The sequence below is a fragment of the Peromyscus californicus genome, unplaced genomic scaffold (assembly GCF_007827085.1).
Source record: "Peromyscus californicus insignis strain IS unplaced genomic scaffold, ASM782708v3 Scaffold_9__1_contigs__length_137607984, whole genome shotgun sequence".
NCBI classification, from domain to species: Eukaryota; Metazoa; Chordata; class Mammalia; order Rodentia; family Cricetidae; genus Peromyscus; species Peromyscus californicus.
In genome coordinates this window covers 80,486,040-80,504,497 of record NW_026294617.1, presented here as the reverse complement: position 1 = coordinate 80,504,497, position 18,458 = coordinate 80,486,040, and the positions used below count along the sequence as shown (strand labels likewise).

General features: G+C 48.0%; 1 protein-coding gene across 2 annotated transcripts in view; it reads right to left on the bottom strand.

Moving 5' to 3' along the window:
* Window positions 1-1,928: 1,928 nt before the first annotated feature.
* The window catches only part of Ngf (nerve growth factor), a 52,566-nt gene continuing 36,036 nt past the window's right edge, over window positions 1,929-18,458 (bottom strand). For both annotated transcript variants that reach the window (XM_052731882.1, XM_052731881.1), the window contains exons 2-3: window positions 8,672-8,795; window positions 1,929-2,832 (exon numbers count right to left, since the gene is read on the bottom strand). In XM_052731882.1, the coding sequence (XP_052587842.1) occupies window positions 2,095-2,820 (726 nt within the window). In that variant the 5' untranslated portion in view covers window positions 2,821-2,832; window positions 8,672-8,795 and the 3' untranslated portion in view covers window positions 1,929-2,094. The remainder of the gene's footprint in view (window positions 2,833-8,671; window positions 8,796-18,458) is intronic.

The window sequence follows — 18,458 nt, the reverse complement described above, 5'->3', positions numbered from 1 at the left end:
TCAGATGCCAAGTTAGCTCTGTAAGCAGGCCAGGGGAGCCAATGGCATTCTTCAGATATCCCAGAGAATCTGTCCGCACTGGGCACAGATCTCTAGGGGTGGCTTTGCTGGTGTAGCCACTCAGAGGCACAGCTGCTCTGCCTAGAAGCTTCCAGAATGTCTCCCTCATTATCACTCTCCTCATGTCCAGGACTTAGCAGGTCTGCCTGGCCCTAAGAGAAAGGCCTTTATAATCTATTTGTTCATGAGAGGGTCCTGGAACTTCTGAGGCCATGGAACTGGAACCCTGCAAAACCCACAGACACAGGCCAGTGGGAGGGCTCCCTTTATCTGACAGAGCATCTCAGCACGGAATGTTCTGGTTAGTGTTTCTTGAACATAAATCTTTATTCCAATTGCAGTAGCTGTGATAGGAAAAAATCCAGCATATTTCATCCGCTTTTACCCTAATCAAATGGTTCTCACTCCAAAGCTCTCCGAGTTTCCAATGCACCCGAGGTGAATGAGTGAATGAGGGTGGGGGTGGGGCAGGGCAGTGACGGTTGTGGAGGAAAGGAATGTAACCAGTTCCCTTTTCAGCCAATGGACGCTTTGGGATATATATATATATATATATATATATATTTTTTTTTTTTAATCAGAGTAAGTGTTGTCACCCTTGGCGGAGAGGCATGGTTGAAAATCTCTGTGATGTTTCCTGTTCTAGGGACAGAATTGTGGCTTGAGGTAAACAACAACAATAAAAAAAAAACAAGCTGAAGGAGAGGGTGACGACTTAGAGCTAGGCCACACCCTGCTCCACAGAGGATTCTGCAGCCTCTCTGTTACCTTTACTGCTCTTGAGACAGCACATTAAAAAAAAATTACCCCTTCCCCAAAACTACCTGGCTGTCTTGGAGGCAAGGGCTTTGGTAGAGGATAGACAACACACACACAGACACACAGACAGACAGACAGACACACACACACACACACACACACACACACACACACACACACACTCCAAATCCATTGCATCTCTTTCTGTCTTTCTGTTTCCTTTCCTGTTGGGAGGAGCAGAAAGCAGCTGTGCCCACCTGACTTGACCTCTCTCCCCATCTTCCTGGACTACATTTATCTTTATCTGTTCTATCCCAACTCTCGTCTCTACAGGTCTTGTGGTCCCAGCCAGCTCTGGTCACTTATGGAAAACATCTCAGTAAGAATGAAAAATTTTCAAAAGTTCACTTCTGACTGGTCGCTGGCTTTCTAGTTGGAAGCAGATGCCGGGGTGCTAGGGTCACTGACAGTTGCTGCTGGAGCTGTTCGTGGGGACGAGAAGTTTGGAAGCCCTACTGTTTTCTTGGGGTAGGGATGTCTTTCTGCAGGGAGCCACAGGGGAAGAGTGGAGAAACAGCCATTATGCTATGGTAATCTTAACATGAAATCAGATCTGCCAAGTAAGGCCTCAGGAGATGATTTTGTTACAGCTCCTTCAGACTGTCTACCTGACAGAAAGCAGCCGGAAGGCCTTCTGAGAAGCCTCCACTTACCAGCACAGGGAGTTCCCAGTAGCCTCCAAAAACTAGCCTGGGTCTCCGAGAGGTGGGAGGCCTCCTGTGCACATAGCAACCTGCCTTCTTACTAGTCTCAAATACCCTCCCTCCTCAAGTGAGGCAATCAAGGTTCATGGATCCATGAGCAGATAATCCAAGGATTTGGTAGACTTGGCTCTGGAATGTAGACCAGAGCCTGCAGGCTGACTCCCCTTGCTAATCATGCTGTGCACAGGGTAGTGTCTGAAACCAGTTAGCCGGCCCTAGAGCAGTGCTGGCTGGGAATGAGGGTTACAAATGGGCTTTGGAGCCGGGAGAGGCTGGGGACAGAACATTCTGCACTCTCCCAAAACTTGTGGGTCTTCTTACTGAGAAAAAGGACTCAAGTGTGGGTACACAGGATGCTTTGAAAATTTAATAAATAATGACTTTTAAAATTGTATAAACGATAAATTACCATGCAGTCCTTATAATTTAAAATAATTTACAGGCTGAGGTAGGGAGGGGCCCAGGAGAGTGTGGAGGGGGCAGGTGGGGAAGTGGGCTGCCGGCAGGCAGGTCAGCCTCTTCTTGCAGCCTTCCTGCTGAGCACACACACACAGGCTGTGTCTATCCGGATGAACCTCCAGGCAGCCTGCTTGTCGTCTGTCGTCAAGGCCTTGACAAAGGTGTGGGTTGTGGTGCAGTATGAGTTCCAGTGCTTGGAGTCAATGCCCCGGCATCCACTCTCAACGGGGTTGGGGGCTCGGCACTTGGTCTCAAAAAAGTACTGTTTGAATACACTGTTGTTAATGTTCACCTCGCCCAACACCGTCACCTCCTTGCCCTTGATGTCCGTGGCTGTGGTCTTATCCCCAACCCACACACTGACACTGTCACACACGGAGAACTCCCCCATGTGGAAGACGGGGTGGGTGGATGAGCGCTTGCTCCTGTGAGTCCTGTTGAAGGAGATTGTACCATGGGCCTGGAAGTCCAGATCCAGAGTGTCCGAAGAGGTGGGTGGGGGCTGGGTGCTAAACAGCACACGGGGCGAGCGGAGCCTCCGCTTCTTAAACAGTCTGGGGTCCACAGTGATGTTGCGGGTCTGCCCTGCCACGCGGGCGGCTATTGGTGCCGCAGGGGCGCTGCGGGCTCTGCGGAGGGCTGTGTCAAGGGAATGCTGTAGTTTAGTCCAGTGGGCTTGAGGGACGGAGTCTCCTTCTGGGACATTGCTATCTGTGTATGGTTCTGCCTGTACGCCGATCAAAAAAGCTGTGATCAGAGTGTAGAACAACATGGACATTACGCTATGCACCTGGAATGACAAAGACAGATAGGTTACTCAGGGGAGCTGCGCTAAGCATTGTCAGGGTCCGGCTCCCTCACAGGGGCCCTCCCGAGAGGATGCTAGGAGGCTGCACTGGTGGGCTACGGGTGAGGAGATCCTGGACACATAAGTACGGCACTTAGGAGAGTGAGGTGTGCTGGCAGCAATCACACTGGCATGGCTGGCATTAACCAGAGCAGCCTGCGTGGTGGTTCTGTTCTGGGAAGCAACAGGACCCTTGAAATCCTGCCTAGGAAGTTGGGGTCTCCCTCACAGAGTCCTTTGGACTCCCTGACTGCCAGCTTGGAGGGTGGTGGTGCCTGCACCCTGAATGGCATTCCCTTGGGAAGGTTCTGGAAGTGCTGCAGGGAACATGTCCCGAAGCCCCGTCACCAAATTTGTTCCTTCACACAGCAGCTCTGAGCCTGGAGACTAGGAGTTCTTCCACAAAGCACACACTTACTGAAGTCTCTGAGGGTTAGGATGGTTAGGAGCTGCCATCTTTCTTTCACATATAAGGAAGCTATCCACAAGGAATCATGCCAGAAGCTAGACCACAGGGCAGCTCCAAAACATCCCTTACCGAGCCAGTCTGTACTTCCTCCCCCCTCCCTCCTTTATCTCTTCCGTTTTTTTAAGCAATTCCTTTATTTTTATTGCTTTCTTGTAGGTGAGCAGCAGAGACGGAACACCAGGCCCCATCAGGCTCACCCTGAGCAGCACTAGATGAGTCAGCTCTGCTCCGGGGACCATTGTCTTCCCATACTGAACACCAATTCACATCTGTAGAGGTGGATAAAGGCCACCTCCTAGGTGAAGCTGCTCTAGCTCTCTGTCAGCTCAGGACTCTCCTGCACAGTGTTTCCTATTCTCTCATCTCCCTGCACTGATGGATCATTTTGCCTCCTCCTCCTCCTCTATAGTTTCAGCCTAGTTTGTATATTTCCTACCCCTTGATGCTTTCTCTGATAACTCTAGCATAAATGCTCCCTCTGTTTGTCTGTCTGTCCGTCTCTGTCTCTCTATGTGGGTATGTGTGTGCCTGCATGTGTCTGCATGCATGTATGTGTGTGTATTCTTTCCTGCTAAATCTATATAATGAACAAAGAGCCTTAGGATTGAGAAAACCTTGGACATCCAGCCCAAATACTTGTTAGCAGAAAAAAGCCATTTAATCTACTGCAGCTTGGTTTCCTTGTAGGCAGTAAACCCTCTTCTCCAGGGTGAATATTTGGATTACGTGTGTGTTGATTCTGAGTCATTGTATCTCTCCTAAGACAAGGACTTTCTCTTTTTTAGCTCTGCTGCTGGCTGTTCTCTCTCGGAGCACCTTCGATGCCTGGGCTTTCATAAGACACTGTTCTCTCAGACTTCTCTGAAGCATGTATCTGGGCTTGTCCACTTCCGGCTGTGTGGTCTTAGAGGACAGAGCCATGTCCAACCCACTTGGGTGGAAGGTCCTCCATCACTATGTGAACATCCTTCTTGTCTTTCATAGCAGACTGTATTACCTTTACCTGGTGATGTGGGTATTCATTCCCACATCTGTCTCCCTCCCTGGTGGTGCTTTAGAAGTCATGTGACTTCCATTTCAGTCACTGCATGGACATGCACAATGTCTGGGATGTTACAGTTTCTCAAGAAATACGAGAATAATGAGGAAAATACTGAATGGAAGTGTCAGAGAAGCCCAGCCTTTTGTTCGCTTTCCACCATAGACATGGGTCCTTTTGACTGTGCCCAAGGCTACACGCTGCCTTCCAGTCAGCACCCGGCCAGTGAATTCCATACAATGCTGCTCTTCTTGGTGGGATCCAAGAAGGAAACAACCGCATTCTTTTCTCTCGGCTTCCTTTGAAGAGTGTTTGGTCGCTCCACTTCTCCAGCCGTCCGTGCAGAGGATGAGGCGCTCCACCTGAGCTTTTGACTCCCCTAAAGGTCGTGCTGACGATTGTCTCGCCAGCTCTGACAAGAATGATGGTTCTTTTGGCAGCTAATCGAGGCTTTTATGTTTGTTCCTCTTCCTGTTTCACTCTTCCTTCGCGGTGCACATTATCTTTCATCAGGTGAATGAAGGCAGAAGACACAGAACTGAAACCCAGACTTTTATACCCAAATTGGTAACACCTGTTAGAACTGGATCGGGAACTGAAGAAAAGTTGACTGGAGTTTAGGGTTTCACTAGAAATAAAGCCGGCCTCGCTCTATGGTTCCCATGGTCTCCTTCCACAGGCTCTGTTGGGGAAGCTCACCATCTCCTGAGGAGACTGCTGATGCCCCATAGCTACATCCCTAGCCAAGCTGTCCCCCGGAGGACTCTCTGGACCCTCAACTTGCTGACAGTACCTCTCCATGGATGTTGGCAATCTCAGTGCAAGACATCACCGAACAACATCTTCATGCTCAAGCCCACCACCATCCCATCTTTGTCTTCTGTATCGGTAGTAGCCGCCCAATTGTGGACCACTTGGTGCCTTCCAAATTAGTTCCACACCCACTGTCTCTACTGCTCCTGGTTCCCGCTCTCCTCAATGGCATCTTCACATTTTGCTTTTCTATTACTAGGACCATTGTGCCTTCCTTTGCCAGCTGCAAACCTCAGCTTGCCCTGGACTCTCTTCCCAGCCCTTCACCTAGTCTTCGGAGTAATCTTTGAGTTCTGTGGGAGCAGCAGCCCTCGAAGCTGTAACTTCCTCTCCTGTCTCACTTCTGTGTCCCTGGTTCGGGTCGTGGGGTCTCCTACCTGATGTTCTGGACCTTCATCTCTCTTATTCCAGTTCCCCGACTTCCCCATTCAGGTTCTTAATGCATTGCTCTGGCCCCGGGGCCTTGGTCAAAGGAGCCAGTGGGGAGCCCTAGTTTATGGATCTGGAATGGGTAGCTCAGCCAGGCAACAGCCCCACCTCCTCCAGTGACCTCACTTTCTTCATTCCAGACACAAGAGCTCCTGCCTGCCCTGTGCTTAGCCACCCTTGCCCTGGCTTTGGGATCTTCCCTCCAGGTATGCTCCCCCTGCACCCCCTCGCCCCTTTATGCTCTCCCTATCTCCTGTCAGAATCCATCCTGTTGTCTCCCAATATACCAAATTCAGTGGCATCGCTCCAATAGCACGAGACTCTAGGCAGAAAACCCCTCTCCGGTACACCTGTCCTGTGGCAGGTGTGTTCTCTTATGCTCTCTGATGGAGGGAGAGCTCCCATAGACAGAAAACTGTCTGCATACTGCTGTTGCCTGTGGCACCTCCACCTCCAGAAACCACTGCGTGTGGGGATGCCTCTTTCCTTCTGAGTTCCTTGACTTCCCCACCTGAGTGCGGACGTTTAAGGTGTCTCTAAACTCTGACTTAGATATTTTAAGGAATTGTTAAGTTTTCTACTCTGTATAACACTTGCTCATTCCACAGAACAACTCCACAATGTTCTAAAAGTCTAATGCTATCTGTGCATTTGCTGTTGGGTCAACCCACGGTCCCCACGGTCATTCAATGGCAATAGAGATCTGCATCATGGACGGACAGTTCATTAAGAGTTGAAAATGTCTCAAACGGATCTCTTCAGTTTTTGATTAAAATCTAATTGGGGGGAAACCATATTGTTTACTCATAATGATGTGTTCCTATAATCTTTAAAAATTATTAGAAAAGTATTATAGTCATCGGAACATACAGAAAAAGAGAGACATGCTCCACACTGTTTCCCATTCCAGTGACACAAGGCATGGTGTAGGAAAGAGCATCCTCTCCTTGGATGAAGTGAGCCAGGGAGGAGTTGGTTTATTTATATTCCACTTTTAAAGCCTGCGTCCTGAGCAGGTGACAGCCTTCCATGTAGCTTCATGGCACGTGTCTAAGTGGGACATTTGGCTGGGGAGAGCAGCCAGGGTTCACGTGAAGGAACATGTCCATTTCAGGTGTGAATCTTCATTGTGTTATAAGGGAAGGTAAGTGCCTGGGAAAGAGGAGACTGTCCTCAGGGTGGCTTTGATTCAGCCTCCACCAGGACGCTCTCCCTGGCTTGCAGAATTGTCTATGGGTTACCAGCATTCACCTCTGTAGTAGGAGATGTTTCGATACCGGGTGAATAATCTTTACACATGTCTGGCCCTACTTGACGAGCTGATAAAGCTGCCAGACAGAGCTTAACAGTTGATCCTAACTAGTCCTTGTCTCCAGTTGCCAGGAGGCCTACCAGCCAGGCCTGCAGAGGCATGTTGTAGAAGGGAGCAAGGTAAATCTGTCTTAGAGAGAGGCGTCAAGAGCTATTCATAGTTCCTGGGCTAGAGATCAGACCTGTGAACCCAGATCACCAATTGTTGGCCAGAGAGGAAATTCTTGTGACCAGAGAAATCCAGCCTCCTCCATCTCACTGGCTACCATCTGACAGGGGTTCAAGGGGTCACTTCTTGCTTTAAACTTGGCCTCCACCCTAAATGTAAATTGGCTGCTGTATTCCATTTTAAAACTTAGGAACTCCCAGCTGTTGGAGCCTGCACGGGGTATAAGAATTCTGCGGCTCCTTAACTCTCGAGGGAGGGATCTCTGAGGTGTCCTGGGATGAACACAGATGAGCAGTAATGGAACAGAGTCCAGCACCTCAGCTGGCATGGCCCACACAGCACTCATGAGGAGGAAGCACAGCTCTGAAGGGACATCAGAGACCGAATCCCAGGCTATCAAACTTTCAGGCATCAGATGCACCTGGAGGTCTGTTAAGCTGGGTAGCCTTTTCTACTTGTAGAATTGTTGATTCTCTAGGCTTAGGATTCTCTAGGCTTAGGGGTGGAGGAAACATGTCAGGCAAGTGACAGATGACACTGATGTTGCTGATCTGGGGGACACGTTTTGAGTTACGAGACTAGAGACTGAATGTTCGGGGTAATGTGGCTAGTATGTGTCAGGATCAGCCAGCTTCTCAGCCTCTGTATCTTTTTTGAGGAGGGAGGCTTGAGGCAGCCTACACTCTGTGATTGATAGTGCATCCTGAGACGCACATACTCTCTCCAACATCCATAGGAAATTCTCAGATTATGAGTTCCGCCTCCAAGGTACCACAAATCTGGACACAAGGGAAGACACTGATGTTTGACTGCTTTCACGTCTGGCATCTCAGGTTTCCGAGTGTCATGCAGCTATCTATGATCCTGATCCAAGTATGTCTTTATCAAAAAGTGCATAAGATGGCCAAGATGGTGACACGTGGCCAGAGAGCTCTAGAAGGTTCTAGACCCTGTGATTAGCTGGCATTCTCCAGGACAGGTGTGTAAGCTATGGTCATGGGAAGAGAATGTGCTGGTCCGGAGTTCCGGAGTCACATCTTATGTCTCAGCAGTCATCACAACCACCCGGGAGTGGGGCTGTGCTCATCCCATTTTATGACTGAGGGAACAGAAGACATGGAGATTACATCCCTTGGTCCTGGACACCTGGTAAAGTAGCACTTAGAGCCAGGCCTGCCAGTGTCCGGATACAGAACTCTTCCCTACTCTTCCATTTAGGCATAAAGAATGACCATAGACTTTCTGCCTTACAAGGTCACCTGCTCAGACTGCTCTGGGGGAGTGTGTGGAGTGTCTGTCTGATGTTGTCTATCTACTCAGGGGCTTGTGTTATGTGACTCTTAATGTGTCCCTAGAAGCCGCAGAGCAAAAGGACTTCTTTGAACAAGCCCCATTTGCAGTGGTGTCACGAAGAGCCATGGCCCTTACTGCTCCATCAGGTCTGACTCCCCTTCCACAACCTGCTCAGCCTTTCCAGCTCCCAGGGAGCTCCCAAGCCTCGCAACCGCAGAGCTAGAAGCCCCAGGAAGGCAGCTGTCCCACAGGCACTTACCTCAGAATGGCCAGGATAGAAAGCTGCGTCGTTGGCAAAGCCTTTATTGGGCCCAGACACTGAGGTGAGCCTGGGTCCAGCATGCCATCCAGCCCCCTGGACTGCACGACCACAGGCCAGAACTCTGTGGGGGAGAGCAGACATTTGACAAGGGTTACCATATTCCCTAGCACATGGGTAGACTCCTGAGCCCTAGACAGAGGGGAAGGAATGTCCCAACAGGGCAAGCCCTACATCCACAATTCCAGTATTTTAGTAACACTGGGGCCCAGGAAGGAGCAAGAGTCCAGTTGCCAAGATTTCCAGGGCTCTGGGCATTTACAGCTCTGGTCTTGCATGGCCCTGGTCTTGCATGGCCCAGGTCTTGCATAGCTCTGGTCTTGCATGACCCAAGTCTTGTATAGCTCTGGTCTTGCATGGCCCAAGTTTTACATAGCTCTGGTCTTGCATAGCCCAGTTCTTACATAGCTCTGGTCTTGCATGGTCCTGCAGTGATCCTTGCCTTTGCTAGTTTCAACTTGGACACAGTCCACAGTGGGACTGCACCCAGTATAGTGGCTTCCAGATCCATACTGGAGTTCTGCTCCAGTGATGCCTAAACTAAAATGAAAATCATTGTGCACACTGCCCAGGCACAGATGTAGTAAACCCAACTCCATCCAGCCTCGGTGATGCAATATTACAAATGCAAAAGTCGTTTTTTTTTTTCAATTCAAACAAGCCAGTTCTGTGATGGAAATACAAGATAAGCAGTGGGAATGGGACAAACTGACCACTTGACACATCACTCAGATCTCTCACTGAGACACATACGTCAGAGGTCTTGGGGCACTGTGCTAAAAGTCAAATTTCAGAAATCAGAAGCTATGGCAATAACACATTGAGAAAAAATATTATGCTTTAGCTTGTGGCTTCTAGAGTCACTGTTTTCCTCTCGCTTCTGTCAACCTGATACATGCAGGTGCTTCATTCATTCATTCATTCATTCATTCATTTCCCGAGCATCTACTATGTGACAAATGCTATTCTTGGTACTGGAGGCACAGCAGTAAATAAAACAGGCAAGTTCTTGACCTCTCTTGTGGACTTCATAGTCTAGTATAAATAAATGACTTCAGACTCTGTTCATGCCAAGGAGAGAACAGGTATGGTGTGATGAGAGAGACAGGAGTATAAGAAGTCGTTTAGACAGCGTGCTCAGTGAAGAGTTCCTTGAGGAAGCCGCCCTCGGGTTCACAACAAGGCATGGAGGACAGAGCATTCCCGGTGGAAGTGAGAGCAAATGCCAAAGCCTTAGAGATAAGTCAAGCAACCGAACATGAAGGAACAGACCTGGGAGGTGAGCTGGAGAGCTAGAACAATCTGAGCCTTGAGGGATGAAGCCAGGAGCTACAGCTGCATCCCTGGGGCCCACAGGAAGAGTGGGGGCTTTCGGCAGGACAGTGCCGTGGCAATTTTGAAGAATGAATGACTAAGTCTATGAAGAAAGTGTGTAAAGAAAGTTCAAGAATCGCACGTTTGTCCTTCTTGTCTGCGCTTTTTCAGGTCCCACAAACTCTTCTTCCAGCCATGCCTTGCTCTGCTGTGACCCCACCATCGCTCCCTTCTTACTGTGGCAGCAGATGTCACAGAAGCGTCCCGGAAGCCAAATACCTGGTGGGGAAGAGGGGGCTGAAGAGCAGTGGATGTGGGAGGGGCCCTGGAGTGGCTTCTGCATGGCTGGGAAGCATCTTTCTGGGATGTTTCTGTCCCTCTTCCTTCCCCACTTTGCTCAACACGCTCCTTTTATGTTTCAAAAACTAACAGAAAACCAGATACACAATTGAGAATTCAGGCACGGAGGAAACCCGACTGTAATGATCTTCAAACAGTGAGAGTCTGTGACAGACAACATCTTGATGCTCTCCAGGGTTGAGCTTAGTCTGGAGGAGGGACAGTGGCATGTGCTCTGGGCTTAGGGGGTGCGCATTACTGGTCTCATCACTCAGAGGGGAGCTCATCTGTTCCACAGGCCCTTCTGCTGGGGGCTTGGCCGAACTGCGCAGCTGGCAAGGTTGGAAGCCACAGACCCATGTCCTGACCCAGTTCTCTCCAATTCTTGGGTAAGACATCCCTCCGAGTGTCTGTTTTTCACCTAAAGGAAAAGTTGCTGGAACGGATGATAACTCAGGTCGCTCTGGTTTTAGTCCTCTGTAATTCTAAGACAGTATGAATAAGCAGCGCTTTTTCCTACCCTTACACTGAAGTTCATTAATCTCATCAATTAAACACTGACATTTCAGGCCCTGTGGCAGATACTGTGGAAGGTGCTAGGGACGGGGAGAGAAGTAAGACACAATATTTCCTAGAGGGGTGGCAGGGTTCGCACAAGCTAAGCATTTAAATTAGTGTGACGATCAGGGTGTATATTACTCATGAAAGGGAAGCACAGTGGACCTCGGAACCTCGTTTGTCCCTTCAGGGTAGTCAGAGTGGCAGGCTCATGAAGGAGGTAACACCTGAGCAGGATTCTTAAGAATGAACAGGTGCATATTACAGAAGAATGGAGAGCAAAACCACTACCCAGCCTTTTAGCTCAAGAGCTGACTGGAGGTCTAACCAAGGTCAGAGTGTTGGGGAGAGCGAAAGGAGTATGTGACGGGCCTTTGTGTCAGCAGAGGACAGTGAGTTTGGTGATCCCATTGCTGTGGCCTGCTCGCTTGCTGCCCACAATACACAACAAACTTTTACTTTTAATCCACGGAACACCCAGAGAAGGAAAAGTGACTCTGTGTAATATTTCTGGATATTCCTCTATTGGATGCCTTCTAATCTAAGCGATTGGAGTGAGAGAGGCTGATGATCTAAATTGTATTTATTCCACAGCTTCTCAGACTTGCCATCTTGGGGGACGGAGTACACACAACCACAAGTTTCCCAGCCATATATCCACAGCTGCTTGCCCAGCCAACACCAGTCTCCTGCCCATCCCATACTGGTGCCTAACGGCTCTCTGGGGCTCCTTCCAGCATATGCCCTTGGTCTTCTCTCATACAGTGCTGCCACAGCAGTTTGCTGCTGGAAAGAGAATTTCCTGCCAAGAATACTGACTGATTTTCATAGGTGTTGCTGCTTCGGTCTCATTCCAGGGAAGGCTGGAGCTCTAAAATGAAATCCAATCTAAATAGTGCCAGTTTCTAATGTGAACACACCAGGGGCGAACAAAGAAAGTGAACGTCTATTTTTAAACCCCTAACTGTTCTCATCATGACTTAAAAAGACATCAGATGGCTCTCACACGTTTGAGAAACGTATGGAAATAGATCACAGGTCATTTACAGACCACCTTATGCTCCTTCTTATAGAACACAATGAAATACTATAGAAATCAGATACGCCTCTGCCAGACCCTGGCCTCTTCTGGTGCATTAACACATAGTACTATAAGAGTGTCTTAAAACTTGTTAAAAATGCAAAGTACTGGGCAGCTGTCCTGAGTGCTAGAAACAAGACAGCTTGTGATTTAATAACCCTGTTTATTATATTATGTATCCTCTAAGAATAATCAGCTTCCACGCTGGCCTTCCTCTATCTCCAACTTGACTGGATGAAAGTCACCTAGGAGATTGAGATGTTCCCCTGGGCACATCTGTGAGGGGATTTCCGGAGAGCATTAATTGAAGTAGAAGATCTGTTCTTAATGTGGGGGGCACTTATCAAGGGTGGGTCCAGATGTAAAGAGGTCCAAGGAAACAGCAGTTGGGAAGACCTGCCTTCCTTTTCTCTTTCAGGGTAAGTGTGTCCATCACAGCCGTGTGTCACTATGCTGACTTCAGATTTTGGGTTCTATAACAGTGGCTCTCCAGGAACTTCTCTACTTTCTGGTTTGGGACTGGTTTGAAGTCCGAGCTTCGTGGACCGAACAGTTACTGGGTTCTTTACTTCTCCAGCAAGCAGATAGACATTGTTGGGCTACTCAGCACCTATTGTGTAAGCCACTCTAACAAAACCCCTCTTTACTAGTTCTGTCCTATTTATCCTGTCCCACTAGAGAACCCTGCCTAATACACTCCCCAGAGAGTGACCCATCCAAGCCAAAGAGGACAACTCAGGGGTGGCCGCTGCTGTGGACTGCCTACAAGACTGGACCTTTCCATGGGATCCTTAGAACCCATGAACAATCAGCCCGGCGTCTGCTAGAGCTGCAGGGTGGACTCTTCTGAAGATCCCTGGAGATAAGGTTGTTCATCCGACTCTCCGATCATTGCTTCCCCCACTCCCCCACCCCCACCCCTTTTCAAAAGCATTGCAGTCAATTCTCATAAAGAAGTTTGGATCAATGGCAAACTGTTAAAGTCCAATCAAAATATGATTGTAACTTTGCTTCTGTTGATAATTCATGGGGAGTGGTAGACATCCAAGTCCTTCATACTTGAATTTTATGCAAGACTCTACCTAGCCCCCTGGTTTCTGCTTCCACTGTCCCCTGGTTCTCTGTAGCGGTGGTTCTCAATCCCGGCCACACGGCCGCTCTCCAGGCTGGTTTTACAAACCACTATGATGCCTCATGTCCTGTCTCCAGGGAGCCTCTTCCAACTGGCTTGCGGGGCTGCCTGCTCGCGATGGGTTTTCAAGGCTCCCTAGGAGCTCCAAATGTAAGGCCAGAGGCAAAGCCACTGATGCACAGGAGGAAGAGAAAGCTTGGCAGTGGCTTTGATGAGCCAACTAAGAGAAATTCATTATCAAGAAACGAATATATCTTAGAAAATAGAAAGTACAGGTGCAATCACCTTATAAGGAACAAGGAGCTCTGAGATTATACTGGGCAGACTAGGGAAAGGTAGTCTTTACAACCCGTCATTGTCTAGATACAAGCAACAGCTGTGAACTGGGAGGTTTTCCTTTTGATTTTTTGTAAGCCACTTTAAAAAAAAAAACATTCTTCAGTGTTGGGGCTATAGTGGCTTAGTACTAAAAAGTTCAAGGACTGTTTGCTGACATTTTTTATTTCCAAAGATTTGGGGACAGTTAACCCAAAGGACCATACATCTCATGTGCTCCAATGAAGCAATGGCCGGTGCCTAGAGCAGTTTACACTGTTCAAAGATGCCAGGGAGTTGCCTCCTGCTTCCTTCAGCCTCTGCCTGGTTGAGATCTAAGTAAGGAACTCTCCTTCAAGGTCAAGCATTAAGAACATGTTGTTGGGGTGTGGTACGTTTTGGTGTTGCTGTTGTAATTTTTTTCACTGCCATAACAATTCTTTGTAATTTTATTCTCTGTCCGTCATTTCTTACGCTGAGGCCACATACAAAGAGAGGAGAGCTGGAGGTCTTTTTTGCTGTAAATCTCTTTTCCTAATTCTTAGCCTAATCAGACATTTTCTAGGGAGGAATATGGCTGTAAGGTTTGCTGAGTAGGAGTTCTTTTGTTCTTGTTCTTCTTCTTTTTTTAAAACAAATTTCAGTTTGGGTCACTTTGAGATGATTTGATGTCTTTTAACTATTTAGTGGTTTTGGCAGATCCAATAGGAAAATAGTGCATCTGGCACCAAGGACTTAGGAAGACATAAAGGTTCAGCAAAACTGTTCTTCTTTTCAACCAAACGGCCCCATGCTGACAATTCTCAAGAGTCCTGTCGCATTTCTTAAAGAGATCTGGCCCTATGGCTCATTGGGAGATGCTGAGGTAAATTACAAAAGCCATCTCAGCATTCCCCCAGAGCCAAACAGATCAGAGGAGACACCATTGTGGCTGGCTGCCCCTCAGCCTCGGCATGAAAGAGCATTTGCTGGGACTGGGAGTGGCCTTCCATGGTGGGCAGCTGCCCACAGCCTGCATCATGTTTACCTGACTCCAGTAATTCATGAGCTCTGTAATGCACAATGCCACAGAGAGGCTTTTAAACTACGGCTAATTACAAGGACATTAGTGCGGTAGATAAGTTATCTAAACACAAAGCAGCCTTCCAGGACAGAGAGCTGAGGGGAGAATAGTTTTACAAGAATGTACTGGTAAGTACAGTCTGTATAGCCTAGCCCATCAGCTTGGTAACACTAATAATATATCTATAATCTATGTTTGAGCGCCAAAAACAATCCAATAGTTTTGCAAACTTCTCTGCAACCTTAAGAAAACATCTCTTTGGTTCCAACTGGCTGATTCTTAAACCACAAGAAAAAGATCTATTTCAACTATGCTTTTGGTCTTTTCCTGGTCTGTTCCATGCTTCTAACTATGCACAGACAGCAGTGCTTAGAATAAAGGGGACTCTGGTTGCTTGGAGTCGAAGTTCATATTCAATAATAGCAGTCTCCAGGTCACGGCAGATCAGGGATGACAACCTGGGACCAAAGATGTGAATGAAAACAAAGGGTACCAGCGAATGTTAGCTCAGACCAGAGCCCTTTATTCGATTTGCTTTATAGGAGCCCAAGTCCTCAGTTCTTCTTGAGCTAGGCTTTTCCTCTCAGTGTGTGGCATGTTTTCCAAGCAGTAGGATGAGAAATGTTACAACACATGACTCTCTAATGCAAGTCAGATGTAACTTCAGAAATTAAGCTAAATATCCATAGCTCTGGAAAGATCAGGAAAGATTCAGGCTTAAGAGATACACGGGGAGGGTTTTGAGGCTTTTAAAAGGCCAGGCAGCCCTCCCTTCAAATAGGGAAGGGTAGCGGAGAGCCCAGAGACTTGGCTGTATGGATTCTAGCAACATGCCACCTTAGTGGGTAAAGTGTCTGTGTTGAGGGCATTTTGGTTTAAGAAGTTGGACTGTGGGTTCACTGCAAGAGTTATTATACTTAGCCACCCACATTCAAGAAAACAGGGATCACAAATGCCCCTGGACCAAATATCTCAAAATGGACAACACCTCCTCACAACTCCGGAGCGACAACCGCCAGTGATCTTGAAGCCCCTCACTCTTCTGCACTGACATTTCCTAGCTTGTCTGCTGACTTCATACCCAGAAAATCCCACTCAAGGCATGAAATAGATAACCGCCAGCTTTGCCTAGGCATGCCACACATGAAGCGCCTCAGTCACCCGAGGCTAAGATAAGCGCTGGAAATGAAGACTTGATTCCCGGGTGTGTTTGTTGGTGTTGGGGGTGGGGTGCGGGGTGCGGGGTGCTGCTTGAGCCACTTCCTGTGTCTCGCTTCAACACCCCAGTCCCAAGCTGTGAGTGGGTTACACTAGGGAAGGGCTCTTGGGCATCCTTGGGCTGTGTTAAGGAGATTCATATCACTTGGGATCTCAGGAGGAAAGGTCAGGGGTGATGACAACCTGCTGCCTGCTGAAGTCACTTGACTCTCATCTAACTGTGTTTTAGAACATTTCCCATCTTCTAGTGTTTCTCTTTTTAGGGTTTATTTGACCATGACAACATGCGCAAAGGGAAAACTTCACTGAGGAAATTCACTCCAGAACTAACAAGAGAGCCACAGAGAGCATCTGTCTCCAGAGACCCAGAACATTGTGGGTAATTAGAAATTCCAGAGAGGAGGACAGTTTTCCACACTCCATCTAAACACACAGACACACACACACACACACGCACGCACACGCACACGCACGCGCACGCACACGCACACACTCATTCTGTTGCTCCTAAAGAGCTAGTTTGTGTGATTAAGATGCTGAGAAATAGAAACTAAGTTGCTTTACCATCCGCTTCAGTCTGTAACCCTAACTGCAAAGGGAGGCTAGAGCCTCTGAAGTTCAGTTTTCTTGAGAGACCCAAAGCTAGTTTTCTCTCAATGCTACCAGAAAAAAAAATCAGAACAAATACCACTTCCACCTTGATGGAGAGGAATAACAAAATAAACACTTAACCCAGCACACAACACCCAGTTAGTACTATAAATATTACTTAGTCTTCTTCCTAACATTATGAATGACACTTGGCCAAAATAGGGCAATGAAGTATTAGCAGATTGGGGTATAAAAGAGAAATAATGCAGTGTCCATTCGACGCCCCTACCAGGGCCTTTCCTGAGGAGAACGTTGGCCGGGGACCTGTGGCTTTGTGTCCCAGTTGTGACTGGGATGGCCACGTGCATGCTCAGTGGGCCTGAGAGACCACAGAGCAGTGTTTGCAGCTGTGGCAGTGAATGGCAGTCAGTCATCTGCCAACAGAATGCTTAGTAAAGAACAGAAACACTTGCTCTCAAAATGACGCCTTTTCCTCAGCTCTGTCCCAGTCAGTGGGAGGAAGCCGCTTTAGTCACCGCGGCGGTTCGGGGAACAAGGTGACCTGGAGCAGTTGCTTGAACTTGCCTGACACTGTAAGGTTAGGAGCACCTTTGCTTAGGGGTAATTGCTACCTTAAAGGGAAAGTGAGTCACAGGAGAAGGCACCAGAGACAGTCATGGTCAAAGGCACAGTCATTAGAGGCTTGGGACAAATTTAGGCTCCTGCTGAATTACCAACCTCTTGAGAGTTTAGGTGTATTTTTATCTGCAGGGATGTCCTGGAGTAGGCATTTAATGAATGTTTATTGAACAGAGTGGAAAACTCTTCACGCAGTTATTCTAGTTTATTCAACCAAAGTGAATCATTATTTCACAGTATATCGAGAAATAAAATATGGTCCAAACCCACAATTTCTGGATATTGTGCACTAGGGTGATATGCACCCAGGAGCATGCCACATTTGTGGGCTGACAGGTGTGCTTCCGGGGAAGTAGGCTACAGGCCGTCCTGCCTTTACTGCAGGAGTGTACACAGTGCTGGGCAAAACAAGCCCCCTTTGTATTTCCAGTGTGCTTATCTCCATCTCCTCTTGCCCAGCACTTGGTTGGAGAAGGCTGTACTCCAGTCTGGCCACTGGTTATGTTATGCAATCCGGTGGGATGGGCAATCGCCTCACTGTTTAGTTATACCCCAGGAGAAGAAAAGAGAGAGAAAGCCCAGCACACATATGTATGCTGGTGGGGATTGTATGAGGGTGGGGATTGTACAATGATAATGGAAACCATTTGTTAGCATTTCAGTTCTGTCTTTGTAAATCAGCCAAATTCCTGGCACCAGGCCTTTGTGCTAAGAGAGCTGCACTTCGAAGGCCTTCCACCCATGACCCGTGCCTGGTCTAAGGAGTGTCACCCTGGTCCCCAGGAAGGTGGGTGCTTGAATGACTTTTGAACTGTTTCTACCTTTCCTTCTTCCCACAGACCTGATTTCTGCACCTCCAAATAAAGCTTTAGGGTTGTTTTTTTTTTTTTTTTTTTTTTTGTTGGGGGGGGTGGATAAAAAACAAAAATGAAGAAAACATGTAAAGTCAAACAAAATCTTAACAAAGTTCCAGAAACTTACAACTGGAAGAGCAGTGCATGCCTAAGCGTGTTTATTTTGCCTACATTGTCCCCGAGAGGAATGACCTCAACAGACACATGAGGTGGATCCATGCAGAGAACTGTTCTAAAGACCATCTGTGCCCTTGTGTTCCCCAAGTTCTAAGACTCTAGTGATTCCACTTTTCTCCATTCACTTCTCAAACCTATTACAGCATTTATTCAGATTCACAGAGCATAGCAGCCCTATTTCCAATGGCACGGGCATTGTGACCACCACCATCACCACCATGATCATCCTAGCCTTCACCACCATGATCATCCCACAGGACCACCATGATCATCCCACATGACCACCATGATCATCCCACAGGACCACCATGATCATCCCACAGGACCACCATGATCATCCCAGCATCACCATTGTGATCATCCCAGCATCACCACCATGGTTATCCCAGCATCACACCACCAACCCCAACACATCTTGACCACCACCATCCGTTCCCCACCACTCT